Source organism: Gavia stellata, chromosome 9 (genome assembly GCF_030936135.1).
Source record: "Gavia stellata isolate bGavSte3 chromosome 9, bGavSte3.hap2, whole genome shotgun sequence".
NCBI classification, from domain to species: Eukaryota; Metazoa; Chordata; class Aves; order Gaviiformes; family Gaviidae; genus Gavia; species Gavia stellata.
The window spans coordinates 37,250,369-37,278,259 of NC_082602.1; the positions used below are offsets into that span (position 1 = coordinate 37,250,369).

At 51.5% G+C, this 27,891-nt stretch overlaps 2 protein-coding genes across 2 annotated transcripts in view; one reads left to right on the top strand and one right to left on the bottom strand.

Moving 5' to 3' along the window:
• Window positions 1-11,139, top strand: part of LHPP (phospholysine phosphohistidine inorganic pyrophosphate phosphatase) — a 90,061-nt gene extending 78,922 nt beyond the window's left edge. The window contains exon 7 of the mRNA XM_059821291.1: window positions 10,234-11,139. Coding sequence (XP_059677274.1) covers window positions 10,234-10,324 — 91 coding nt within the window. The 3' untranslated portion in view covers window positions 10,325-11,139. The remainder of the gene's footprint in view (window positions 1-10,233) is intronic.
• Window positions 11,140-17,229: 6,090 nt separating this feature from the next.
• Window positions 17,230-27,891, bottom strand: part of FAM53B (family with sequence similarity 53 member B) — a 34,184-nt gene continuing 23,522 nt past the window's right edge. Inside the window, exon 4 of the mRNA XM_059821472.1 lies at window positions 17,230-17,559. Within this exon, the coding sequence (XP_059677455.1) occupies window positions 17,230-17,559 (330 nt within the window). The remainder of the gene's footprint in view (window positions 17,560-27,891) is intronic.

The window sequence follows — 27,891 nt, forward strand, 5'->3', positions numbered from 1 at the left end:
CATGTCATTGCCTTGTCCAGGCTGAGCAACTTTGCAGCCAAAGATGCAGAGCATGCCTTAATTTTCCAATGTAGGTGCATTTTTGGTTTCTTGCACGAGAAAGGTTTTGGAGCAGGGAGGTACTGGTTCCCAACACGTGTGTGAATTGGCTGTTCCTGCCCGTTGGAAGGAGAGCTGGCTGCGTGCATGTCTGTCTGCTTGGGTTTCCTGGGAGTGGCACAGAGAGTCTCATAGTTTCATTCTCATTTAAAATTAAGACTAATTTAACGAGCACCATCTGAAGACAAATATTATTCTCCTTAGGGCAGCTCAAATTCTTGTTTGGTGAGAAACAGTCTTTTAATGCTGTATCTTTGAGTGTCTTCTTTAGAGGGTTACATTATCAGCGCAACTTTGGCCTGATACTTTTTCAATTAAACTTTTCCAAACAGCATTTGAAATCTGAAATGAAGACTCCTTTCTTTTACAATCTGCAAAGCTCCTTTCTTGCTAGTATCTGGATCTGCCAGAGTTCTGCGACATAAATCTCCGAGCGATGCTTTGCAAATGCAGAAGCCAGCATTGATTTTACACGTTTCATATGCATTTTGTAAGCAATGTGTTAAAGGAAAGCAATGAAATATTCTCTTAGGTTAAGGTCTTTAAAAGTGCCTAACGGAGTAAGGTGCCTGAGCGCCACTGAGCTGCAAATTCAGCCCTTGAAATTAATCTTTCCCACTCTCGTGTAATATTAGGTCCTGTTAATAGGTAATGCATCCGTTGCATTTAAGATGCACATCTGTTTGTATATATGCACAAAGAAAATATTTATGTCCAAATTCTTTCTCAGGGGCGTTTAAAATTATTTTCTACTGAATTGAGTATGGTCATTTGGCAAAGCCAGGCAGGTCATCAATAATTAATCCAAGCAGGCAGAGCTGAGTCTCCCGGTGCTTGCAAACACCCTGTTAGACTGGATAGTTTGGCAAAGCAGGGGCAGTTCTCAGATTTTCTCAGCAAACAGCAAATGTGCATTTAACTTTTGAGGGGGAGAGGGAGACTTGCTTTTATTGAAAACAGCTGTGCTGTACTTGCATTGCAGCACTAGGTGCATCCATATGTACAGTGCAGAGCTTCTGATCCCCCAGTCCACCCCCATCCAAACCGGGGGCCATTGCACTTACAGAAACACGCCTGGCATATACGGCTCGTTTCTACCATGTGCTTGCAGACTGCAGGAACACAGGAGGTAGGATTTATCTCGATTAACTTTATCTGAACTTTATCTAAAAGTCAGACCAGATTCTTTACACCTAACCCTGGCTGTCGAAGAACTGGTTCTGGAGTACGAGCTCGTCATCTGTTTTAAATAGAGTCAGTAGGAAAAAAAATCATCTCTTCCAGAGGGTATTTCCTATCCAGACTTGTTATCTAAGAAGATGGGATGAACATGGAATGAATACTCTTCCCTTTCCCCTCGGAGGGACCTGTTTGTCCTGAGGAGGAGGCTCCTGAAGAGGTTCGGGTGATCAGCCTGGGCACAGCATCTTGCTTTTGGACAGACAACGCTGGGTGAAATGGGTCTGGGCCAGCGTGACGGGGGAAACCCAGGTGACCGAGGGGTGAATGTGCACCTCTGCAGAGGCAGAAGCATTTTGTATTCTCAAAAGTTTGTTTCCTCTAGCTGTATCGGTTGGCCTAACAGAGTATGTTGCACAAATACTACCAACACACACTCTTGCTGCATGAGATGAATTAAAATGGTTTCCACGAGGCTGAGGATGGCAGTCACGAATGCAGCAACACCCTTCCACCTGGGTTTTCTCTGAGGAGTCCGATCAAGTATCCATCATGCCAAGCACGGAGCAAGGCTGGCTTTTGAGCCATGATGGCTTAATCTTTGGATTCAGGGTTGGATGGGACCGCAGTAGGTCCCAGCTCATACCCCACATGATGCCTTCAGCAGAGAAGAAGGGACCAGAGCCCCGTGTGGCAGAAGGGGCCAGTTGAGTGTCTCACCGTCCTGATGGTCACCAGGTTCCAGCTCTCCCTGCAACACGAGCTGTCCCCAGGCCACGGGTGTTCAGGGACAAGCAGGCTGGGAACCAGTCCAAAACCAGACCAGGCGTGTGTGCTGCTCCCTCTCCGCCGCTGTTACACTGGTACGCACGCTTTTAACGCCTGGCCCCTGCTGAACTGCTTTTGCTTTTCAAGATGAGAGAGCTCTGTGGTTTTGACAAGGAAAATTGCTGCCCAGATGCCTGAACACCAGTGCTCTGCTTGTTTAAATATTTGTTCAAACCAGCTTGACTTTCCAGTGCATTTTTGCGTGAGGGGTTTTGGAGGTGGTGGAAAGAAGTCAGTTCTAATAAAATCTCATACCCTGGTGTAATCACGAGACCATTTAGCCAGCAGTACCCTCTGTCCCAAGGGTAGGACTTTACATCACATCTCCCCATCGCTGACCTGCATTTCTTCATGCCTGTTTCTTACTTAAGATGAATCTGTGTATGTCCTATCCACAGCCCATACAAAGACTTTCAGGACTTTTAATCTCCAAAGCTCCTAATCTGGTGTGTTCACATGTGCTGTATTTCCTGAGAGAGAAAATAAATAGGGATGGGTGGAGGAAAACAGCTGCCTGCGTCATCCGCTTCCTTAGCGTTGTATGTTCCATGGCCGGTTGGTGCGGTGTATCCTGCAGAAATGGCAGGAACTGGGATTATTCAAGGGGTGACTTACAACCGGCATGAGTAAAGGTCGTGCCTGTGAAGAGGAGTGTTGGAAATATTTGTGTTGACCCTCTCCCAAGCTTTAAGTGTAATACCCACAGAAGTTTGCCACTGCCAGCCTCCAGCTTGGGATCTGTCCTGGTCACTGCTGTTCCTTTTACTTCTTTATTTTGACAAAGCCCCACTTGCTCTGAACCACTCCATACCTGCAGTTACGATCACCATTTCCAACCTCCTCCTTGCTCCCCGATGTGATGTCCTGCGTCGGATCTTGACGCTATGGGTGTTTTTTAAAAGACCTGGCAGAAGACTTGGTAGAGCAAACCGCATCAGGGACACCAGGCGCTCGCCCATGCACCTATTTTAGCCCTACCAGCACTCTCAGCGTCCTCTTCTAAGCAGTTATTTCTGGAATTATGTATATCTGAGCTCATTAGAGCATCACCATGCAGCCAACTGATTAGAAACAAACAATTGCCACAACACTGCGAATTAAATTTTCAGCACATGTACATTTGAAAAGTACAAGTGTTCAACCCAGGAAGTGCCTTGAAATTCAGAAAAACAAAGATCTGGGGAATGTTTGCTAGCATTTGCCAAGCTCTTTTTTTTTTTTTTAAGGTAATTTATGCAGGAAGATGACTCCCTATCCCCTCAGTCTCAGTATTTTCCTGTATGTTGAGGTATATTGCCTGGAGAAGCGTTGTACCTAAGCTGGCTTATTCTGCTCAGTTAAAACTGTAGCAGTTTAACATAAGCAGGAACGATTAACAGGCAAGCCCACAGACTTCCTTCAGATCTTAGCAAACAATTTGGCTCTTAATTTTTACCTGTTTGTGGATGCTTGAATTTAAATGAGTCGCAATTAAACACAATTAGCTGTGTGTGCAGCTCTGGGAGGCAAGAGAGGAGCAGTGGAGGTTGCTGGAATTCTCTTAACATGGGTTTGATTTCCTGGAGCTCTTGCAGGCATGTTGGCCCGGAGGAGATGGCATGGCAAGGTCAGCTCTAGAGGCCACCAACTTCTGCAGCAACATAGAAGGCATCCTCGGCTGCACGGCTTGTGGTTAGGAGTTTCTGTTGATGGTGCTCACCTCTCTGAGCAAAAGCATCTTCCCAAATGATGGCAGCGAAGCAAGGGAAGGTGCTAGCTGCTTTGTGAGGACAAACCTTCTGCCCTGGGTCATGCACAGCAGCTCTCCAAAATCTAGTGTTTTAACCACAAAAGCCTCTCTTTCTATTCTGGTGGAGATCTGGGCGTGACATGAGATATGGGGTCCAGGTATGGGGTTTCCTGAAGTTCTGGGACCTGCTCCAACACTGGGTGCGTTTACAGAATCACAGAATCACTAAGGTCAGAAAAGACCTGTAAGATCATCAAGTCCAACCATCAACTAACACTACCATGCCCACTAAACCGTGGCTTAACCAGTGGCTTTTGTGCAGGTTCATCTCTCATCGTAACGTCGGGAAACGTGCTCTACAGCCATTCATCAACCGCCCATCAGTGTGCTGTCAGTCACTGTGATTTATCTGGGTTTTCAGTGCCGAACTGATTAAATTGCACATTTTCACAAAAATGAGAGTTTCACTTGTGGCACCGAGTAAAATTATTGCATCTCTCTAAAGAAACTAGCAAAGGTTACAGTGTCTGTTTACATTCCTCGTAAAGAAAATCTTGTTAAACTCTGTCTCACATATTTTACAGCCATGGTAAGAGCCCCTGAAGTATACGCTGTCAGGAGAAATGGTTTCAAGCTTTTTTATCTAACTTTATGCAGCAGGCGTATACGCTGTTTAATTGGGGAGTTAGTGGGAAGTCTGTGTGGTGACACAGGGAGATCCCTTGTACAAACAGAGGGAGAGTTTGCGGGACGGGGTTTGCTGTCTCACAGAACGCTGCGCTGCTGGAAAGGTCAGCGATCGTGGGACACACAGCGTTACAGATCAGGTTTGCCAAATGACTGCAGCTTTGTACACTGGAATGTGAGATCATTTGTCTTTTTCAAATTAACTTCGGTGCCTTGCTTTGGCCCTGCGTGGTGTTTTTCCTACCCACCCCTATTTTTAAAGAACTATGCAAAAGCTAATTTTAACCTGTGATACTAATGATGTGTTGATCAATCCCCATCTGCTCCTGTTCTCTGAAGTCAAGTTTCAGCAGGTCTTGAGCTGGATTCTGGGGCTGTTTCCATCCCTGTGGCCATGACTATCCATGTTGGCTACCTTCATTTAGACTTCTATCTGCTAAATATTTTGTCCGCACAGTAATCCAGCTGTTTCCTTTTTGTTCTCCATATGTTTTGTTGGAAACGAGCACAAGCAAGGCTCTGAGAAACTCATTCCAACCGGTACATGAAGTTTCCTAGGACAGCATGACGTGAGGGTTTGGTGCTCAGACTGGACGCACCCCCTCATTGCTCGCAGTGGGGTGTTTGCCTCGAGCTCGGCAGGACACCTCCGGGACCCAGCTGCCTGTTTTCCTTTGCAGATGTTCTGCAGCTCCAATTCCCTTTGCAGAAATGGTCCTGCCATGAGAGCACCGTTCAGAGCTGGCTGCCAGCAGCGCCCGATGCTTGCCCCGACCCACGGACTAAACCCAGAATCCCAATTGGTATGGGAAAGAAAGGGATTAACTCAAAGTCTGTGTTTTTAGGGGCATCCTTTCACACTGTACCTAGCAATGCGCTCTCCTGCGTGTATTTGCTTCATTCACTTTAAAGACTGGTAGCAGTTCCTGCAAAGGACTATGCAAACCAGCATGGAGCCCTTCATCCATCACAGATCTTCAGCTGCATCTGGGTGAACCACTGAGAAAATTACACAGCAGGTCGGGGCAGTTTGGGACCATTCCTGATAGCTGAGTCTAGGTAGGGAATTCAGCTTGTCAGAAGAGACCTATCCAAGTAGAAATCTGACCCAGACAGTAAGTGATCCTTCTTATTCTTGCGGAAGCTGATTTTTCACTGCCCCTTATGATCTAGGATTTGGTTTTATGCTTCACCAGGAGGAAGCCATCACTTTCTGCTAGTCGGTAGCCCTGATGCCATGCTGAAGCTGCTCTTACCAAGTGACCGAGTGAAGAGTTAATATTGCAGAGCCAGTTTTCTGCAGCACCCTGCTGCTTTCCTTGATGTCTGAGGCTGAAGCATTGATCTGAACTAACCAGTTTAGTATGGGCGGAGGATCTGGCTCAGAGCACATGGGGCTATAGATAGCTGCTCAGCTTCTGCAGCACCGACAGTGATAAATGGTCCCTGGGAGAGGAGGATGTTTAGTCATCTCCTGAGGATGATTTGATGGACATGAGTAACTACCGAGCCTCAAGACCTCTGTCCATGTTGCGTCATGCTAAAGATACTTCATATCTTTAATGTGTTGTAATACACCAATCGTTTTGGATGGCTTTTTCTTTTGAAGAAGATGCTCTCCTAATGTTGCCCTGTGCACAGAGGGGCAGGCACAGATCATGTGTCCCTGAGCCCTCTCAATGCAATAGGGACCGAGATGGACCACCCCGCATTTCAGACAGTCCCTGTGCTAAGCCACTTCTTTCCCTGACTGCTTCATATACCAGCAAGGTGCCCACCAAGAGGTGATGCAGAAATGAAGTGCCACATTTCAGAGAGAGAGCAGGAGGCTGTCATGGCCAGCTCGGGCTGGAAAACGTTCCTTGTGTACGCATCCAGGCTGTGCTGCTCAACCGCTCCAAGGAGTCCCGCTTTACTGAAGAGAGTGTTTCCCAAGGCTGTAGCTGATTTTTCAGAAGTGAGTTTGTGCACTGGCCAAGACTGCTGACAGCTCAATATTCAGCTGCAGAATATAATTTTCTGTCATTTTGATTTATGTTCTTCTCTGCAACCAGAGTCCCACATTAAAAAAAAAAATCGGGAGGAGTTTATCTTAAAGTTAGCGCAATGCAAGTTTATTCTTCAACTGACCTAGCAAATTAAAGGTATTTTTAGATTATATTTTTTAAAATTCTGGAATATGAAAAAGAAAAGTACTAAAACGTAACCTCCATTGTCAGTTTTTGGACCTGCTTTTGTGATGTCTGCCATCGTGCAATGCAAAAAGGGTCATTGTCCTCAAAAGAGAATTCAAGCTGAAACCGTGAGAGCAAGATCTGCTCTTGGCTGAAGTTCCCACCTGCACCCGGTGGCCCTGTCCAGGGAGGCTCTGACGCACCCAAGCAACACCCAGGACTTCAGGGCCGAGCTCTAGAGCACAGTGCTCCACTTCAGGGTATCTTAAAACTTTTAGTCACTGGGTGTTTCTCCTGGGAAAAAGCCCAAATGCCCCAGGGGAGAGGCTGGCATAGAGCCATGGTCTCCGCTCCCTTCGGACAGCAGAAGGAGGGCTCATCCTCCAGCCTTTTGGGTTTGCCCGGAGATTTTACGGCAGAGCTCTCTCTTTTGCCTCGCTTCTGGCACCCAGACTTGGGCTTCTGAATTGTTTCGCTACATTTGGAGCGTTGCTTCTTGGCATTAGTCTTGTGGGATTATGGCTTGCAGTTTCCTTCCGACAGATGCTTAAAAGAGCAATACTGGGCTAGGGAGGGGGGAAAAAAGCATTGCTTGGCTATTTGTGTGCAGTTGTGTGAGTTGTTACAGAGCGTTCTGCGAGACAAAGGAAGAGGCCACATGAATCAGCTCTTGGGGTGGCACTGACAGGAATAGAAGTTCCTAGCACAGCCCTAGGAAGAGGCAAGAGAGCGGGGAAGTGTGTTTTATTTCAGTGCTCTGCTTTCCTACGGACTCCAGACAATTTTATTTATTGCGTTTCCCCCCACTTAGCCGTGATAAGCATATAGGTAATCTAAGACATATGACATGTCTCAGAAGTATAACTCCAAAGTGTGCCATAGGCTGAAATGAAATACACTGTCCAGCCCAGGGGTAGGGATGGCCGGTGCGGGGACAGCGCGGTGTCACGGGGCTGGTCCCCACCGTGGCAGGGAAGCGGGGTGCTGGCTGGAGCCAGGCCAGGCAGGGGAGGCACCTGCGGAACCGCTGGGCTCTGCTGCACCCCGTCTGCTTTAATGGGAGACATCTGCGTAAGGGCTGCCTATTCCTCTCGTTTTCTTCTGGGTGACGCCAGCAAAGTATTATTAAAACTATTGAAACCCTTGCGTTGTGAGCGAGGCCGTCTGTCTGCAGCACGGGTAGCAGAAGGGTGTTTCAGGGTTCCCAGCTGTAACCCTGTAGGGTATCGGACTGCAAAGCAGAAGAGAAATAATCAGGCTTGGATGAATAATAGGGGTGCAGCAGATAAAAATGAAGCCGGTGGTCCCATGGGCCGGGGTCGGTTGGGAGTCACGCGAGGGTGAACTCATAGCTCCCCTGGAGCTGAGGTGGGTTTTAACATTAACCCGCTGGAGCCAGGAGCTGGTGGCTGGCCGGTCTGCCTGTTGTCATCACACGTTATTTGGACGAAGGGGTAAAAGTACCTTATTTCCTGATTTGTTTTACTGCAGTGTGTATATATATACACACACATATATATATATATATACACCCACCCCTTCCCCAGCACACATCAAATGTATACAGGGCATTTCCTTGATGACTGGCATTTAGCAGTTGAGTTACAGGTGGATTTCTGTATAGTCAGCACAGATATCAATTGCAAAATGCTTTTAATAGATCAAAGAGTGCTGTGTAATTGAAAATTTCTTGTAGAAGCGTTCATTTCAAGCAGTTCTTAAGATTTTCTCCTAATGTATAAGCTAGGAAAGAAACATTTTTCAGGGTGTAAAATGGAAAGAAGTTTTGTTCATAACTTTTTTTGGCTCTCCACTCAAATTAAGGATCATTGCCAAGAAATGAGTATTTTACCACACCCCCCAAAGGTATTTCTGTATTCATAAAAGCCTCTTGGTTAAATCAGGGGCTGAGCAATAATTGCCACCTAAGGCATCGGTATATAATGGATTTTTACTTGCTTTATATTTGAAGGTTTTTCTCCATTGTATATTATAACTCGCTTTACCTTCTATAATCTAAATTCTTTTTCAGTTGAGGAAAACCTAAAACCCATCATAATTACTGTTCTTATTGCACCCTAGCCCTGTAACCAGATAGATAGAACTTGGATAATTAAATAAAGACCCGTGGGATGACCTTCCCCCTTTTAAATAAGATGCTTTTATGACAGCCAGCACCAACGCAGACTCCGTTTCACGGAGCCATCCTCCTTGTTCCAGACACGGCTTTGCAGGTGACAGAAGGAAAGCTGAATATCAGTGTCCTTTGTTTTTCCTAGTTGCATACTGTAACTTTGCAGCAAGTAAGATCTCGAGCGGCGTGGGCTCCCGAAAGGGCCATGCCTTTGCGAGGAGCTCACATACTCGGATGTGAAGAGCACGGCTGAAAAATGAACAGAAAGGAAATAGCCCTGGGGAGCTTCGGTGCTGGAACGGAAGAAATAATTTGGTACTTGTACAGACAAGTGCTCACCAAATTCTGCACTCATAAATAATAGTAATAATAATCTCCCTGCCTCTCATGCATCCGATGGGAAATGCATCTTCCCTGCTAAGAAAATTAGCCTGTGCTAAATGAAGGTTTGCCCTTTATAGGGAGCGAGAGAGATGGGAGGTGGACATCAGGGCTCTCATCTCTTTCCCAAAGGAAAGCCATTAAGCGTATAAAATACATATGTTTTCAGCAGCTGTTGGGTTTCCCAGCCCAAGAGCCATAACAGGACCATGAGGTTTGGAAAATTTCTGCCTCCCACATCTACCTCCTTCCCCCCCAGCAATGCTGCTGACTCAGTAAAACAGGACTGTGCACCTGCGCCTCGTTAGGCCCGTGCCTCTAATTAAATCTCTGGCAAAAATGCCTTCAAGCCACTCTGCTTTGGGGTGGTGACTCGTGGTGGAGGGTGAGTCTGGCCCTTTTCATGGTAGTGTCTGAAACTATCACTGTTAAGTTTACGGGAAGATGGTGGTCCTGCAGAATTAAACCCTGACAGAGCCTTCCCATCCACGGAAGCTATGTACAGACCTTTCGTGTCTCTAGTTTGGAAGTGAGTTCTTCTTTTCCTTACCTATTTCTAGAGAAAAACCATGGGAGAATAATTATTTGCTCAGTTTTGCAGGGTCCTAGGCTTGCCGCGAAGTGTCCTCCCAGCGAGCCCTGTCTGATATTGCTATTGCCTGAATGAAAACGTGCCGTGTAAAATGCAGTGCGTTAATTTGGGTTAGTTAGACGATGTAGATCGTCTTCCATACAAGGCTTTGCAACGTTTTGCCCAGCACAGTTGGACAAGGACCTGGGATCTACCGTAGGATGCAGGAAAGACCTGGGTATGGGGGAGGTAGGGAGAGAAAGAGGAAAAGGGGGAAAAAACTAGAAGAGGGAGGAACGTGAAACCCAGGCTCACCCGAGGCTGCTCCATCTGGGACTACCTCGGAGCTACCCTGGGCTCTGTGAGCGCAGCAGCCGCGGGGCGGCGGGGGACATGGGACCTGGTTGGGAGCCTGTCCTTGCTCAGCCATGCCCTTCTGTCTCCATTGCAGGCCTTGTGATGAAAACCACCCCCACGTGAAGCCTGACGCGTACGTGAACAACCTCGCCGAAGCAGTTGACATTATCCTCCAGCAGCTGTAAAACCGACGGCGCCGTGGGCGATTGGAAGGAAGGAGGAGGAGGCCTCGCACGCAGCCCCTCCACGTGGCCTCTTCGTCCTCTCCCACCTCCGTCCGACGTTAACAGACCCAGACCCAGCCTTGCTTGGGGTGGTGAACACCTGTGTTCCTAAATATTTCACGTAATGGTACTAAAATGATCTGCTGACCTCATCAGGGGAACAGTGAGCTTGCTGTTCTCCAACATGTCTTGAACGTCTTCCCCTTGGTGCCGTGCCCCTGCCAGCGCAGGCGAAATCAGCTCTCCCAAGAGTGCCAGGCTTTTCCCCGCCTGGGGCTGAGCCTTGTCTGCCCGAGGGGAACCCTGAGGGTGGTGAGAGACCTCTGCCTCATCCGGACGATGCTGCGGGGGGGCTCTACCCCCTTTAATTCTTTGCTCATATAAGGGACCCAGCCCAGAGGTGCCCAGGTGGGAAACGGGGCACCAGACACCCCTTCATGGACAAGCTTTGCTGTTTAACTCACCCCTTCTGTGCCTTTTGGGGTGCCTGAGGTGGGATGGGGGATGTCCCTGGGGGGTGATGGAGGCCACCAAGCCCTGGGCTGGGGTGCGCCGGCCCAGCCCTGCTTTGTGGGGTCCCACACGTGCCTCTGGCTATGGGTGGCACAAAAACCCTGGGGAGGGGGACAGCCCCTGCGCCCTTGGCAAGCCGGTAACTGTGTTTCTGCCATGTTTCGCCCCTGTCCAGCATCTCCCCGGGTTAGGGCTCGGGAATCTGGTAACGCCACGACACATTACGGAATAACCACGCCATCCTGTCAGGAATAAACCTTGTCCTGTGGATCTGGCCCGTTTGTTGTGTTCAGTCACATCAGCGCTGGCAGGGATGCTTAGAGGATCTGAAATGCTTTTCCCTGTCTGGAATAGGCTGGCGAGGCTGTGGGACTGATGGGCTTTTCCTTCTCTCTGTGGGGGTCTCACAGGCAGATATGGCTCGGGGGGGGATGCGGGTTTCCTACCCTTTCCCATTAAAATCCCGGCTGTGGAGCCGGGGGCTCGCCCGGGCGCTGTCAGCGTTGAGCCCTGCACAGCTCCAGCTCACCCGCCGGCGGGTGCTCCAGTGGGGAGCATCAGGGGACGGCACGGCGGGCATGTTAGCCCTGCCATGGAGGCCAGCACGGGCAACTCGGCTCCAGCCGGTGCTGGCGCTCCTGGCTTTTAAGTTTGCAGTCCCAACTGGGAACCAATCTCTGTAGAGCACCAGCTCCATCAGTCCTCCTGCCACAACTATAAATTCTGCTTGATAAATATTATGTGGAAATGTTCAGCCACTTTCTTTCCTTCTCAGTAGTCGTTGCTAAACTTCCCTCCAGTCCTCCTGGACACCAAAACCACACAGGCATCCACCGCTCCCTGATGCCTGGAGCCACCTGACCGGGATGAACCCAGCCTGCTCGCTGAACATCGGCACTGATCCTGCACCGGCACCACGTGCCTGCCGAGCACCCACCGCACCAGCTTAGCCCCGGCTCAGCCCCATCCTGCTGCCAGGGAGGGCTCAGCACGTGCAGGGCTGCCAAGTGATGCTCCATTGAGCAGGGACGGGCATGAGATTTTTCTGTTTTTCTTTCTAATCAGAGTAAGCATTGCTGAAATGAGCCGCTCCCTGCCGCTGGGCATTGCACTACTCCAGCAGATCCCCGGGGCTGTTCGTTTCTCTCACCCGACAGTTTTGCAGCGCAGCTATTGCGACGTGCATGGTAACGCCTAGCCACGCTGCACGTGGCACAAGCGCGGCAGGGATAGGAGCTCAAACCGGGTAGAAGAATTAAAGATTGGGGGTTGCTCCATCATGTCCTCTGCCCCAGGGGAGGCAGGGGCTGCCCACCTTCACCAACACTTGCCAGCGTTTGCAAGGGTCACCCTTTTATAGGTGAACGTCCCCTTTTACTCCGCGTGTCAGCAGCTCCGCACCCCCTTGGGTTTCAGGCAAGACTTTGTGCTTTAGACTGCAGTGGAACAAGACCGTTGGGGTTTTAACCTGCTTCAGAGCTCCCATGGGACCGCGGAACGGTATGCAATTATGCATGCGTTATATGTATCCTTATATATATATGCGCTCAGGCAGCATGCTCTAGCCGCTGTCTGCATTCAGCTACTGCTCTCTGCATTTGCAAGCGGGAGGTGAACAATAATTCCAGTTACGTTTCCAGCAGTCCCAACAGCCAAAGACGACCCCGGTCCCCCAAGGACACCGAAGTGGTGCGCCGTGTTCCTGGAGCAGCCTGCGAGTGTTGGAAACCCGTGTTTTTCAGAGCTACCAGCTGGCTGCTGAGCTGCACAGCACCCCTTGGGGACAGCGGGGAAAAGTGGGCTAGGAATTAAATTATAATAAAATAAACCACATCTGGGAAAATGACCTTAGTGCAATTTTTTGGTCTGTTGTTGTATCTTTTTATCCTCTGAGTGGTGGTTCAGCCAAAGTGTACAGCACCGTCTGCATCCGTGCACACACGAAGGATGCCGCAAACCCTGGTTGAACATTAGGGCTGTGATGGATCACTGAGAATTTCTTTTTTATCCTATAATTCTTCCTTTTTGTTCTATTATACTAAGCCTATCACTTCAGTCTGATTAAGTTTAGGCAGATAAACATCCTGCCATCTGTCATGAAACTTTTTAAACTGTTTGCTCACTCGAGGAAATGCAGCCGTTTTCCTTTCTGGTTTACAAAGGCCGTAGGGAGATATTATCCTGTTTCCCCAAGAATTTATTTAACAGCCCATGTGTCCTTGCCCTGCTGCGGGCTCTTGCCTTGCTCAGGTTTAGATTTTATTTTAAGGGGTGGGACATTATCTCTGTCCCTAAACACAAAGCATAAGGTGCTACTTGGCACTTAAATGTTGATTTGCATTTTGCCGTTACCTCTTTGGCTGGATTACAGCTAAACGACAGCCGGCGTCAGGCTGGGGGGGCCCTGGGAGACGTCCCCTCACCGCGGGGGGATGCATCACGTCTGCCTGCATGTGAACATCACAAAATGCCCGATTTTTGGTGCAACCCAAGGCTGGGACACCCTTGCTATTTCTAACATGGACACCCCGATGGAGGGTCCCAGCCGGGGACTTGCCCAACTCACACCCATTTTTGGGACACCCCCTCTCCACCCCCAGCACCCATAGAGATGCCAAGGAGGTGCAGCCAGACCCCCTCCAGAAAAGGAGAGGCACGTGGGGCTCCTGCACCAGCACCCAGCTCTGCCCCATCGAACCCCAACCGGTGCCACAACCCGGCTGCTATGTCCCCGAGGGGCAGCGGTGTCCCCAGCGCCCCCGACCCCGCAGCAACGCCCGGCCACGGGGACAGCACAGAGAGGCGAGACGCCGGCCGGGAGTTATTGAACCAGGAAGCTTTATTTACACAGTAAAAGTAACAAGCGATTTCCTGAGACTGAGCTGCTCTAGTGCAATCAAGTCATGGAGGGGGGACGAGGGGGCAGCCTCCTCGCCCGCCCGGGCAGCCTGCACCGGCGGGGGCACCTCGGGCAGCCCCTCCCCGGGGACACCCACACCCCACTGCGCTTGTGCAATTGCCGGCGAGACTTGGCTACTACAGGTCATAGCTTCAGAAGGCTGGTTGGTTTTTTTTCTTCTTCTTTTTTGTGGGTTTTTTTTTGGCCATCCTCTTCTTTTGACTTCTTGAACATCAAACCCATAAACGCTGTAAAGCACTGCTACAATCCTATAATATCCTACGTAAGTCTGTTAGCCCGTTCAGCCAGGAGCTTTTCAACAATGCACTTGAAACACAACTTTATTGGCCAAATAGGCTATGCTATAACGTGGAAAAATTACAATCTATTTTACAAATACTTCTTTTTGTCTTTTTTTCCCCATGTAATCTTTCATAGAACAGGCTCAAAGAGCTGCATCTCCAAAGACAGAGCGAACTCCCCGTGCACGTGCTAAGACTTTTCCTATTAAAATCCTTTTTTTTTAACATCCTTTTTTTTTCCAGGACTCGTACTGGTGAACCCTTACTGCTGCTGACACAGCTTGCTGTCATCCTGAAATGGCTGCTGGCCAGACTGGGTCATGCCTTGGACAAGCCACCGAGTCTCTTCACAAGAATGAGCCTGTTTTAGCTACCTAGCAAGGAATAACATCCCCTGTCTGCATATTACTTTAATATCACATTCTGGCAGCCGGCAGGAATTTGCCGGGAGGGGGGGTAACCAAAGCATCCGTGTAATAGGTGAAGTCCTTTACAAGCCAAGAGCAGGACCCCCACTCCCGGGGCGGAGGGGATGCCCTGCTCTCCCGCTGCGGGCGCTGCGGGCGTAGGGTACGGATCTCCTGATGCCGGGGAGCAACGCCGCTTCTGACTTTACAATCAACAGGATGTCCCCTGAATCTGAGGCACATACTATATTATATTTAATATTTGTAATTACTTTATTTATATATATATTTATATATATATAAATCCACAAATGTTTTACCTCTACAGAGAGAGAAACAGAATTTTAAAAGTAAGGCTTTCTTAAACTGAGAATAAGTACATGAAATCATACAAACCCAACAACGGAATACCCAACAGAACACCACCGTGGCCTCAAAAACCATCGCTAACTGTAGTCTGTGCCTACGCTAACGTGCCCAGTGTAAGGCCATGACTCATTGGAGAAGCGTCTTTAGTAAGGCAAACGGGTTGTGCTGTATGTAAACTGAATGCTACGGCTACGGCGAGTATAGCTGGGTAGTGGTCCACTGGTCACCTTCCTACCGGGGGGGTTGGTTAGCATGGCACCGGTAGCAGCCCTTGGAAAGAAAAGAGAAGCCCTTAGGAGTTACAGCCCCGGTGATGCGCATGCGAGAGCCCACCCGGAGCTCTGCGGCAGCAGCCGGACATGGACTTGGGTGAATTTGCCCTTTTTCGGTCCGTCGGGAGCCGGCAGCCGAGGAGGTGCCCGTGGCCAGCGGGAGCTGGGCGCCCCGAGACCGGGGACGCGTCAGTGGTGGGGGGTATCGAGCATCAGGAAGACTCAAAGCCAAGGACCGTGCTGCGGTTGTGCCGCCGCGGGGGCACGGACCGGAGGGGCGGCAGCAGCCTGGGGAAACGCCGGCGTGGCTGGACCCTCCCAAAACGTCTGAGACGGGCAGCGCCTTCCGCTACAGGAGGGCTAAAAATGAAGCCAGGATGTATTTTCTTTTAAACGATGCATCAAGAGACACTTTAAAAGAGCTGGAGCGTTCTCCAAAATGAAAAGACATCCCTGTCATCCCCTCCCCAAATACTTGGGGCTGGCCCTGCCTGCCAGCACCCGGCCTGGAGGGAGTGGACGTGGCCACTGCCACCAGCAAAACCTCTGCGGTGCCAGGACAGGGATAAAGCTATATAACAGCTGATGGGTTCCACTGTGATGGGAGATGCCACACGCATCCCGAACCACCGCAGAAAAAAGTGCACTAACATAACCAGGAATGATGAATAAAACCTGTACCAGCGGCTCTCAGCCCCTTCTGAGTTACAGACTCCCGAAGCTTTGCCCACGGGGGTGCCGAACCCCGTTAAAAGTGTCATGTCTTCAACTGCAGTTGGTATCGATAAATCCTTTTTTTCCTTTGTTGCTTTTGCAGAGCTCAGGAAGTAAACCCTGAGCTCGAGGGAACCTGCAGAAGATGCTGGAAGCCACTCGTACAGCTTTCCTAGAGCTTGAAACAAACAAACAAAAAAAAAAAAAAAGAGGGAGGAAAAAAATATATGCGTCCTTCTAAACCTGTTAGCAAGTGGACAGCTTATTTTTACCAAAGAGAATTCATATCGTACAAACGTAATGGTCACCACTTTATCTGTGCTTTAAAAAGGCACAGGAAAAGCTTTCAGTGCTGCTACCTGGATTTTCAGCCTTTCGCCAGCTGACTTTGTCAAGTAACCCCGCGGCGTGCCTCGGGCGTGCAGCCCCTTCACAGTAAGACAGAGCGAAATAAAAGAGGGTGGCAGCCGTGCCTCGGGTAGCAAAGAGGGCACAGCCGCTGGTAAACGGGTAAACGGCCCGGCCCCGCGCCAAATTGGGTGTTGGGAACCCGAGCGAGGCTGGCAGCGAGCCTGAGCGGGGCTTTTTCCCGATGGGTTTGAGAGAGGGGACTGGGGAAAAAAAAAATAGGGAAGAAAGGCATTTGAGCATCCTCGGGCAGCGCCTGCCGAGCGCTGCTGCGGATGCTGCCCTGTGTTGGAGCTGCGCGGGCTGGGGGTCCCTTTAATTCCTCATCAGGAAACTAAAAATAATTAAAAAAAAAAGTAAAAATCCAGCTCTTACCATTATTAAGTTTAAGCAAAACACTTCACTTGTGATTTCCTTCTCAGGGCACTGCCAGGGACGTGGGGAGCGAGGGGGGTGCCGGGGCCATGCGGGATGCGGCAGCAGGAGAGGAGGCGCAGCCGTCCCCGCAGCCACCGGCCAGCGCTCCGTTTGCAAATCTCAGTATTCTGGGTTTCCCCCACTTTTTTCCAGTCCCAGAGCTGGTGGTTTCTCCTTGTGCATCCCCTTAGAAACAAGCGCAGGCGGGACGCGGGGGAGCGTGGCCGGCCCCATCAGCTGCAACTCTGCGTTTGCCAAAGCCATTTACTCGCTAAACGCAAGTTTTCGGTGATCCCTGTGCCTGGTTTCCCCCGTCGGGCAGGCAGTTTCCCCCGACTAGCTGATCTCTGGCTACAGTAGTTAGAAAGAATTTGAAGATTTACATCCGCACGCACACAAATTGCTCTAAATACCTGATGAAATTTTGGCAAAGCTGCTTCGTCCCCTCCGGCTGGCAGGAGGAGAGCAGTGGCAGGACCCCGCAAACCCCGCGCTGGCAGCGGGGAGCCCTCCACGGCTCTGCTGGCAGCCCCCCGACCCCGGGGAGAGAGGACCCACTCCCTCCTCAGTTGTTTTCTATCTGCTCGATATCTATCTCGCCGTCCAGCTGGAAGAGGCTCTCGGCGCCCGTCCCGCCGCTCCGCCATGCCGCCCCGTCCTCCTCCTTCCCGCCGCCCTCCTCCTCCTCCTCGCAGGAGAGGTCATCCCTGCTGGCTCGGCGCTCGTCGGCCCGCGAGCGCGGCGGCTCTGGCACCGGGGTGCAGGCGGGGGTCCTGCCCGGCATCACCTCCGGGGAGCGGGGGGCCGCGGTCCATGGCTGGGGGCCGGGGAGGCGCTGGGAGCCGTCCTCGGCCGCGGTGCTAAGGCAGGTAAGGCTGTTGAAAGTCTGGCGGTTCTGCAAAGGCAAGGGGAAAGAGGCAGCTGAGAGAGGCGTGGGGACAGGGACCGGGGGGAATCCTGAAGCTGTGCTGGGCTAGAAGTTACAGCAGGTGAGCTGGGAGTCCCCTGGCCCCCAAACCTGCGAGCCCCCCCATCCCAGCAGAAAGCAAGCGGATCAGCTGCAATGCCCAGCTCGTGGCCGCCTGCTCCCCGGGAGCTGGGCAGCCGCTGCAAACCCCCACCTCCCCACCCAGGGCAGCTCCTGCGCCTTTCCCGTCCCTGCAACGGGCGATGGCATCAAAAACACCCCCACCCCGGTCCGGATCAGCCCCATCACCACCTCCACCCCGCGCACCTCCCAGTCGCACATGTAAGGCAGTACAGAGCTGTTCCACCAAAAATAAATGAATGTTTCCAACAACTCCATTTATTGAACTAGCTAAGAGAAACTTCAGCCCCCTCTTCTAGCAGCTGGAGCTTGTGTGCTGCTAAACCCTCCGCCGTGACGGCTCATGGCCGTCCTCCCTTGTTGAAGACCATGCGAGGTCAGTTCTCTGTCCCTTGTCTAACGAAGAGGCTCCATGGCTGGTTGCCTTGGCCAGAAACTTGGTTTAGTTTACGTACTGTCATGTCTTCAAAACAGTTTCAAACTCCAGCAACGACAAGGAGCTCACGGGCATTCAAAACCCTTCACAGCGGAGCACAGACAACCTCTCGGAGATGCCGTCTGCCCACAGACGTGCTCACCTGACAGGGCATGCCTTTTACCCAGGTTGTTTTTTAAAGGAGCAAACTAAATCCTAATTAGTGAACGGCAACGAAAATAACGCGGCCATCCCGCCGGCTGCGGGGCAGAGGCCATGCTCGGAGCAGGAGAAGACCGTGGAGCACCTCAACAGCTTGTGCAAACCTCTCGCAAGAGCCAGCGTGCAAAGCAAGCGTGCGACAGCGCGTTCGCTTCACAGGCACCCGGCCCGGCCACGTCCCGCCCGATGGGCTGGATGTGCCCCCAACAAATACCCGGGGGGAAGGCAGCCCCCTCGCTCGCTGAAGATGCTCACCTCATCTATGGTCCCCAAATCCTCAGAAACCACACCGATAAATAGGTATGAGCACCTGAGCGTCCAGCACTCCCCTCCGCCTTACGTTTGCCTTTCCTGACGTGGGATTTACGTGCAGTAGGAAACCTGAAGCAAATTTGCAATGAAGCAGGGCTCCGGGTTAGGAGATCCCTCGCTTTTAAAGATCCCTATCTCAGGGAAGGCTTTTTTTAGCGTCAACTGAAACCTCCATGATGAGAAGACCGCGGCATGGGTACATGGCTTATATTTTGTCTACAGGTTGTAGGAGATGGGCACATGAAGCAAAACTATAAAGGAGAAAAACTACACTCCATGATAAGTTATGGGTAGCTCATGTCTCGGTGGAGATACGGATCAGGTGGGATTCCCCAGAGGCTCCACCAGTGCCTGGCATGAGTCAGTATTTTCTTGAACAAGCTGTCTGGTGGGGTTAAATCTGCAAAGACGAACGCTGGCAGCTCTCTCAGAGTCCAGAGCAGCAAGGAGTTGGTGAGTCCAGACAAGGTGACCTCCGAGGACGAGTTTAGGAAAAGCGGGGTTTAGGCTGGAGACAGCAAGCAGGAGGTGTAGGAGGGTGTGTTGTTTTTCCAACAGTAAAGAACCTGGAGCACTGCTAAAGATGTCCGAAAGCTGTGAAACCTCATCACCACAACCTGTTACTATAGGTTAGACAAAACGTCGTTAAACTAGCATGGATGTTGGGTTGCCTGGGGATAGCAAGAGGGTGTAGGAGAGCTCTTTGGGTCTCTTGCACTCATTTATCCGGGGGAAGGCCAACACCATGCTGTTTCCATCACACCCTCTCTCCAAGAGCCTGGGCCAGCATGAAGCTGGAGTAACCAGGAGAGCGTTGGTACCCGGGCAGAGTCTGCCGCCGCAGGGCTCGTGACCAAACACACAGCCTGAAGACAGAGCCTTGCTCCAAACATCCCCACTGACGTTCCCAGGGAATTTATGCACGTTTGCTTGTGGTTTTTTTTCTTTCAAATCCAGGTAAGCCGCGAGTAACTCCACCAAAATAACTTACCCCAGGCTCTAAATGAAGCAAAATCATCCCTTTACGTATCCCCTGAGGGATGCAGGTCAAAGCCCCACCTGCTTCACACTCCAATCATTTCTTAAGAAACCCAAGGTACTTGTGCTGGATTCGTACCCACTGACCACGTGCTGCTGAGAGGCTTTGGGCGCTGCACTAAATGGCACACCACGGTAAAACGAGTCGTTGCAGGAGATGACGCAGAGGCTGTTGTATCTGAAAGCAGAAGTTCCTGCTAGCCCAAGGAAGAGTTGGCCGCTGCCCAAGCTTTGGGGGCTACATTTCACATGGCCTTCAGTCTCTGAAACCTTCCAAAAGCCCACAAGCCCCAAGCCCATGTGAAAAAACAGGCATTTGTCCTCTAAAAACCCAATGCGCCCAGTCCCAACGTCATCCTTCTCCTATTTTTTAAATAAAAGCCATGCCTCTCCACGCGGTCTGTCTTCTAGGTGCTGAATGCGTAACAGCTTCAAGCAGAGATCTGCACGTTGTGGTTAATGGACAACCTGTAATTACCACTGCGCTTGGAGAAGGCCTGAGGACACAGGAGAAATATTTTCTAAAGCACTTACTTACAAAAATTTGCAAGCATATTTCCAAAAGTGATTTAGGTACTTGAAAGCCTAAGTCTCCTGAAAGTCAACAGCCCTCTCAGAAGTGCAAATCCTTTCTACAAACAAAACCCTGGCACTTCTGAGAACCTTAATTTTTCTCCTGCTAATCGAGCTCATCTCCTGGCTCCGACACTTCCCTGGGCTTGGTACCCAGGCGCGGGAGTGCCGGGCTGCTGTGGGTGGTCTAGGGCATCCTGCGAGGATGGAAGATGCTTTACGGAGCTTCAGAGAAGATGGGTGATGCCTGTAATGATGAATGAAGTAGGATGCAACCTGGAGGGCAACTAAACGGGTCCACAGCTTACTCTTCCCATCCAAATGAAAAGTGTTTCCAAGCTCGGACACGTCTCAGAGAACAGCCAAGAATGTACTTGACTTTCAGGGAAATTTTGCATTTTATTGGACTTTGGCAAGATAATCAAGCCAACAGCCTCATTTTCCCTACTCAAATCCACGCATGCTGCAACCCAACATTTTCCACAAACAGCCTTGAGTCGTTCCAGGCCATATTGTTACCTTCCCTGTAAAAGGATGGAAAAACCCTTCCGACGGTCCCACTGCTTCCAGCGCTGAGCGACTGCTCGTGGAGGAAGGCCACGTGTGGGTGCCGGGCGGAGGCACTCCCTCTGACGCAGGTTTGCCGGCGCTCGGCTCGGAAAGCAAGTTTTCACAGGCACCGGCTGCCGCGAAATCCCACGCCTCACCTTCCCAGCGGCGGGGGGGGACGGCCACCGCGCAGCCGGGGTCGGCGTTGCAAGGGTGTGGGGATGAACGTTTTGGGGAAGGGTCCCCCCAAGATGGTGATAAGCGAGCCGGCGACGCCTGCGCTGGCCGCAGAGCAGTGGTGGATCCAGCCACCACCGTCAATGCAGCATCTGTTCTCAGCCCATCGGGAGTTTTTTGCTCTTTTTTTATTTATTGGGTGAATTTAGTGCGTGCTGAAGTGCTGAGCTGGCAAAACCGGGCAGTCAAGTCCTCTATTGATACCGGCCAAAGAGCAGTTTTGGTGGCACAATGCGGCGCTTGTTCCCCATGGCCAGGCAGCCCTGGGCCCCGGCCGAGCCTCTCCACGACCTTGTCCTTCAGCGCCAGACCGAAAGGGGTAGCAGGCGTCCCAACTGCTGTTGATCTCAAGGAAACCATGGGAATCCACACACCCTCCTGGATCCGACACAGGCGGCTTTTGGGAGATGCTTGTGGCCACGCTGACTTCACCCAGCGAACATCTGTAATGTACCTTCCACCCAAAACACTTTCTGCGCACAACCACAATAACCGTTTCCGACCATTTGAGGTGCCCATTTATCTTCCCCCACCTCTCCCTGAAGCTGCAGCAATCCTGCTGCCCGAGGAGCGTGCCGGGCAATCCCTCAGGGAGAGGAAGAAAATGAGACGTTACTAAAGCAAGCACCTGAAAAATCATTTTAAAATACAAATAAGAAACCCTTGGCCACTCGGAACGAGCCACAGGGCTGTCAGCCGACCTCCAGAGCAAAGCCCTTCTCCCACGGTGGTGACCAAGCTCCGGCTACGTCTCCTTCCCGCAGCGCCCTCGCGATGCTCCGCACAGTGCGGGGACCAAGGCTAAGAGCCGGGAAGGCTGCAGGAGCTGACCCACCCCGCACATCCCTCCCTTTCCACAGGTTTTTCCTCCCCTTGAGCATGTGTCCCCACGGGGGACAGGGGCTGGAGGCTGGCAGCCCCGGCAGCGAGCAAGCTGGAGAAATCCCTCAGCCACATTTCTTCGTGTAACTCTTCCCCTCGTAAAATACCCAGCTGTGAGCTTTTCCCTGAAACACGTCTCTGCAAACACGGTGGATCTGCTAGAACAAATATTAGCAGGACCGTGATCCCCGCGGTGATGGCGGCTTTTGCGCAAACGCTGTTTTTCCCCCACCCCGCCAGGTGATCGCCGCGATTTTCCTGGGGAAGGTGTAACGCTACAAGCTGTCGGCACCACCGGCCCTACCTACCGAGCTGTCATCACCTCCCGTCAGCACACTGGCTTACAGTTGCTTCATAAGCTGAAAATAACCCGCTGCCAGAAGGAAAATGGGAAGCGGGCGGCGAGCGGTGCTGCTCCGTGCGGGGACGATGCGGCTCTGCCCGCCCTCCCCGGCCAGCACCGAAGTCACCTCCGCTGGGGGCTTCTCTGCCCGGCTCGGGTTTAAATCACTCTCAGAGGCAAACATCTCCTGTAAAACACCTTCAACCTGGGTTGTTACCCGCTGCGTTGGTCGTTTGCAGCACGGCGAAGTCCTGCCTGGCGTTCGTGTCATGGGAAGCGCTCATCCGTGCTGCCATTTCCCCTTGGGACGGGAAGATGGGTTCCCTTTGGTTCTAAAGCTCTGCAGAACTGCGTTGTAACAGCCGCCGTTACCCAGGCCAAGCACATACACACACATACATTGCTCTCCCCCACTTTTAAGGCACCCACAATCTTCTCCAACTCCATCCCCAGGCTGATGCTCCCAAGGCTGGATTCCCGGTGAGCGGGAAGGGGAGGAAGGGAGATGGGGAGGGAGCTGCGCCAGGCACAGCAAGGAGATCCGTTCGGGGACTGCTCGGCCCGAAGGCTGGAATAACCAACCTCTCCTCTTTATAAGCACAAGGAGCAGCTCAGGAGCTTTGCCAACAGCCCCGGGCTGCAGCACAGGCGCCGGGGCCGTATGCCGGCCGTGCACGCTACCGGCTCGGCGGATAACCCCAGACAGGTCTCACCAGCACCTCGCTTGCGGCTGTTTGGCCTCCCCAAAAAGCGGGAGACGTGGCCGTCTCGCCCCGAGCAGCGCTGGCGACCGCTGCCGCATGCGGCTCAGCAGCACCGGCTTCCAAAATCAACATTGCCATTGCAGGCGGGGGGGGGCCGTGGGTCTTACACCGACCCCGTCCTCCCACAGAAAAAGCCTCTGAGTGATGAATGAAGTGTCAGGAAAGAAATGACTGAAATACCTGAGGAAGGAAAACACAGGAGGCAGTTATGGGGTATATGAAACGCAAACGGAGCTCGTGTGCCTGGTGCGGAGCCGGAGCTGGGTTATACGCAGTGGTGCCACGTCAGGGAGCTCAAACTCATCCCCTATTTTATTTTTTTTTAAATTTTATCTATGGAGGCATTGAGTAATTTGCAGGCACCCCTGTACCCTTGTCAAGCTGACGTGCTGCAGAGCACGCCCGCAGCAGCATCCCTCATACAGAGGGGATGGCTCCCGGCGCTGCTCCCGGCGGGTACCGCGATGCTGCCCTTGTTTTCAGGGTCTGCCTTCCCAGCTCATCCCTTCTCATCTGCTAAAATGAAGAGAAATACTTACATAGCCCCAATCCTAATTCTGCAAAAATCAGGCACCGGCGCTTACATGGTGCCTTGGAAGTCTACAGCTTTAGCAGATAATTTTGCTTTTATTCTGTTTGGTGTGAAAAACAGCTTTCACGAGCAGGCTCAGAAATATCTATTATCCTACCAAGTCGCTTCACACCACAGTATTAAACAAACAAACAAAAAAAACCAGAAGGAGGCTTTAAGTAATTAATAATTAATACTAGTGCTGCATTTGGATCCAGTAGAGTTAATCTGGTTTTAGTTGCAGTTTTGCTCTTGTCTTTGGAGCTCTCCGGCTGCCCTGATGGCAGCGAGGATGTTTAGTGGGTTACCCCAAACGCAAAAGAAAAAAGCTGTTACATGACCCACCGATGGGACCCCCCTGGTGCTACAGAGCCCCAGGGAGATGCTGGAGAGACGAATCCCAGAAATCACGGAGAAATACAGCAGGCACGGCTATGGATGGAATCAGAGAGCAGCGGATGCTCTCCGGGGCTCGACTGTCCCACCCGTGCGCAGCATCCCGCAGCATTCTGCACGCGGGGACTCGGTCCCAGCGCAGCCTCCCAGCCCATTCCCATTCATAATGATAATTGGAGGAAATCCTCATTTCCTGCCAAGAACAACTATTTTCCCTAACAAGACACTGAACCCTTTGCTATGAGCTGGAGAAATCCATTTGCTCAGACAGGTCACTAGGCAACCTCACGAGTGATTACTGTGCATTTATTTATTTCCAGGTTGCCCATCCCTCCTGCGCCCAGCCTTTTGCAGCCTCCCCGGCTTCTCCTCTGCATCCCGGGAGGCCAGAGGCTGGTCCCTGCCACGGCAGAGCATCCCTGGAGCACCGCAGGGCGCTCACACCGACACGCTGGGTGCTGCTGAGAGCCTAGCAGAGACGGTGGCATCGGGGCCGGGCCACTTTCCCGATGATGCTATTGCAATGCCACGGATTTAACTGGAGTGGTTCTGGCATGAGCAATGGTGAGCCTGAACCCGGCCCGGCAAAACCTCAGGGTCTGGAGGGGCTCATCTCTGGGGAAATTCAGAGATGCTGGTCTTGCGACTTGTCCCAGGTTAGGATGAAACATCACTAATATGGAATTATTTTTTTTAAACCACGTTTTTTGAGAATCTCAGCCCTATTCCATTTTCATATTATTTGCATCATTTTCAGTACAGAAATAATATTTCTATTCTACTATTGCGGTCTCACTTCATGCCTAAATTATAAGGCAATACCTTACAGAAATTAAAACCAAACTTCCAAAAATCTCTCATTCAATTCCTTTAGCAAAATGCTTTCTGAAACTCTCTCAATTCACCGAATCAGCCCATTTCAGTGGAAACCTGCTCCAGCTGAACACTTCCACCGGACTTCTCCTGCTATAATACCCGTAGCGGTACCAGCAGATGCCCAGCATCACGTCCCACACCATTCTTGTCACCAGCACAGGGACAGTGTCACCTCATTGACACCGCCTCCCTGGCAGTGACATGGAACCTTTGTTCGCACCGGTACTTTGATTAAAATATGCCTGAAAGTGCTTGAGACAAATAGGTGAATCCCTGTCTGGATACCATAAATGCAGCAGAACGCTGTGTCCTTTGGGCTGAGGAGGTGCGGAGCGGGACAGACCGCAGCGATGAAGATTTGGGATGGCTGCAGGTGTGGAGCATCTCATAGCTTCAGCGGCGCCGTTAAAGGAACTACCAGCAAGTAAAGGGATAAAATCATATCATGGATGACCATAAATCCAGAATTTACGGAAAGGCAGTGCTGCGGTGTGTGAACCTGGGACAAGGAACGCGAGGCAGGAGGTGCAAGGGTGCACCTAATCCCAAACAGTCCCCCGTGCCAGCGTCTCACCTCCCGCAACACATAGGGAGCAGGCTTAGCACACAGTGACTGATTTAAGGTGCTAATGGTAGCCTGCCGTTCTCCAGGCATCGAATTAACGCTGGGTTGGATTAAAGATGCGAGGGAACTAAGTAATCTGCAGTCATGTACCCGTAACAGCTCCTAGGGAATAACTTGCTAACTGGGTGCCCTATAGCTGGGATCGCCCCGTCTCATCTTGGTGGGGAAAACCCACTGAGCACCTCCCCAGCCTGGGCACGGCCTCCGGCTCGGCTTTTCCAAGCTCAAGCTGGGACCTGGGGTACCTCCCTCCAGAGAGGGGACCTGCGACGAGCGATGGCTCGCGTGGTGATTTACGGTGCGCAGGCGGCACGTGGCAAGTCACCATCCTCCAAATAACAGCCTTAAAGCGCTGAGCAGACACCGACTGACCCCCACGCCTCGAATGCGACGAGGCGGCAGCCCCAGGATGAAAACAGGCAGAAAACCCAGGGAGAAGGCGATAAAACCACCCGAGCTGGACACACCGAGTGCAGGGCAGACCCCCTGTACGATGCATGGGTGCTACCCGGGGCAGCTGAGGCCACCTCCCATCGTGGGCACCCACCCTCGCACCCAGCACCGTGGCCTCTTGCAAATTAAATGCAGACTTGAAGTACACACCATTTTTCTGACACAGTCTCCATTTCAGGCTAACCCTGAGCATCTTTCTCTTGGAAAGAAAACTGAACTGCCCTCCTGGGTTATTCCGTGCTTTCTGAAATGCTTTGGGAGAGTTTTGCAAGGCAAGAGTTACTCCCAAGTCACTTCTGACCATCACTACTAAAATTTTGCATTGAAAATCTATTTTCTACAAAGCCAGCTGCCCAGGAGGCCACGGCCACGTTTCCCTGTGCCCAAAGGAGCCGTTCCCACTGCTGCGCTGCGCTTAGCCACAGAGCCAAAACCTGCACCCTGCTCCATCCTTTGAATGCCTCCGACATCCTCTGGCAGAAAACGTGAGCGATGAAGCACCTTCAGGGGAGAAAAACCCGACCACCGTCCGCAAATCCTGCTGCCACTGCATCCCCCCGAACAGTGGGAGGGAGCAGCAAGCCTGGAAATCTCCTGGAGCGCTGGGGTTTGGGTGGTGTTTTTTAAAAACAGAGTGAAAAACCACCTTTGGCCGCCGCTTTTGAGCACATCAGTTCACTCAAGGATGAATCTCTGCTTTATCAAAGCCATTCTTTGGGTCCACGCAGCACGCGAGCCCAGGCACCGGAGGGTTAAACAGCATGTGGTGAATCAGATGCGCAACTTCGGGATACAATCAGATTTTGTCTGTGTTTGGGACAGACACTGCCAAGCTTTGTTTGTGCTTCCAGCCCTGTCCTCCCATGTGAGTGCGAACATGGGTGCAACACCCGACCCTGCATCCCCAGACCCCGCGGTGGGATGGAGCCGGGAGCAGGGGATGGAGCCGGGAGCAGGGGATGGAGTCGGGAGCAGGGGATGGAGCTGGGAGCAGGGGGTGGCAGAGCATGGTCCCTGGGTACCACGGGGACCTTGGGCTCTCGGACCCCCCTCTCCTGGGCAAGGGATGCTGCCGGAGGAGCCTGTCCACGTGCACAAGTCCCAGTCCATGCTGGAAAAGTGATTTCACGGCAGAAACTCCCACATCCCTGGGCACAGCCCGTTTCTGCTTCCACGGCTGAATTTATTTTCAGCCCATTGTGTTTGGTGAGTCACAAATTTATAACTGGGGCAGACGGGACCATTTCGACTGTAAAAGCAAAACAATGGATGTCACTGCATTACACGTTATTGCTATTAAAAGCTCTGTTGGGTAACTAAAATAGAGCCTGCTACAATAAATCACTTCCTACGAGCGTCCTCTGATTATACCGAAGTACCTTGCCTGAAATGGTCACTGCAGAGCTGCACCAAAAAATCAGCCTTTTATAGGGAAATGGATCTTTTTTTGCGTGCTACTTCTGGCAGCGATATGAGCCGGTACCTAAGAGCAAGGTTTTATTGCTGTGGGTAGCACCCAAATTACATCCCACCCAAGCCGCCACGGCCTCAGGATCTTATGGACAGGGGTAGGTAAAAAAATGCATTGCCTTCACTTTCCCATTTGGGAAACTGAGGCAGGGAAAGTCTGCTTGAAGGATGTTTGCAGAGGAGGCAGGAATGGAGCTGATGCATATGAGGTCCAGTCCAGTGCCATAACTTCAAAAGCATCCATTCCTCCTAACATGTTGCCCTCTATACGTTAAAAGTATATGCACTTGGACGCGGTAAAACTCTTAGACCGGGCCAATCTATGATGCCCAACAAAAGCTTTTATTTTTAGCCCAGCATAGGGAAAAACTGATGCAAAACATCTCTGAAAGCAACGGAAATATTTCAGGGGTGAAGTTTCTCGCAGCGTACAAGCATCCTCCCTGGCATCGC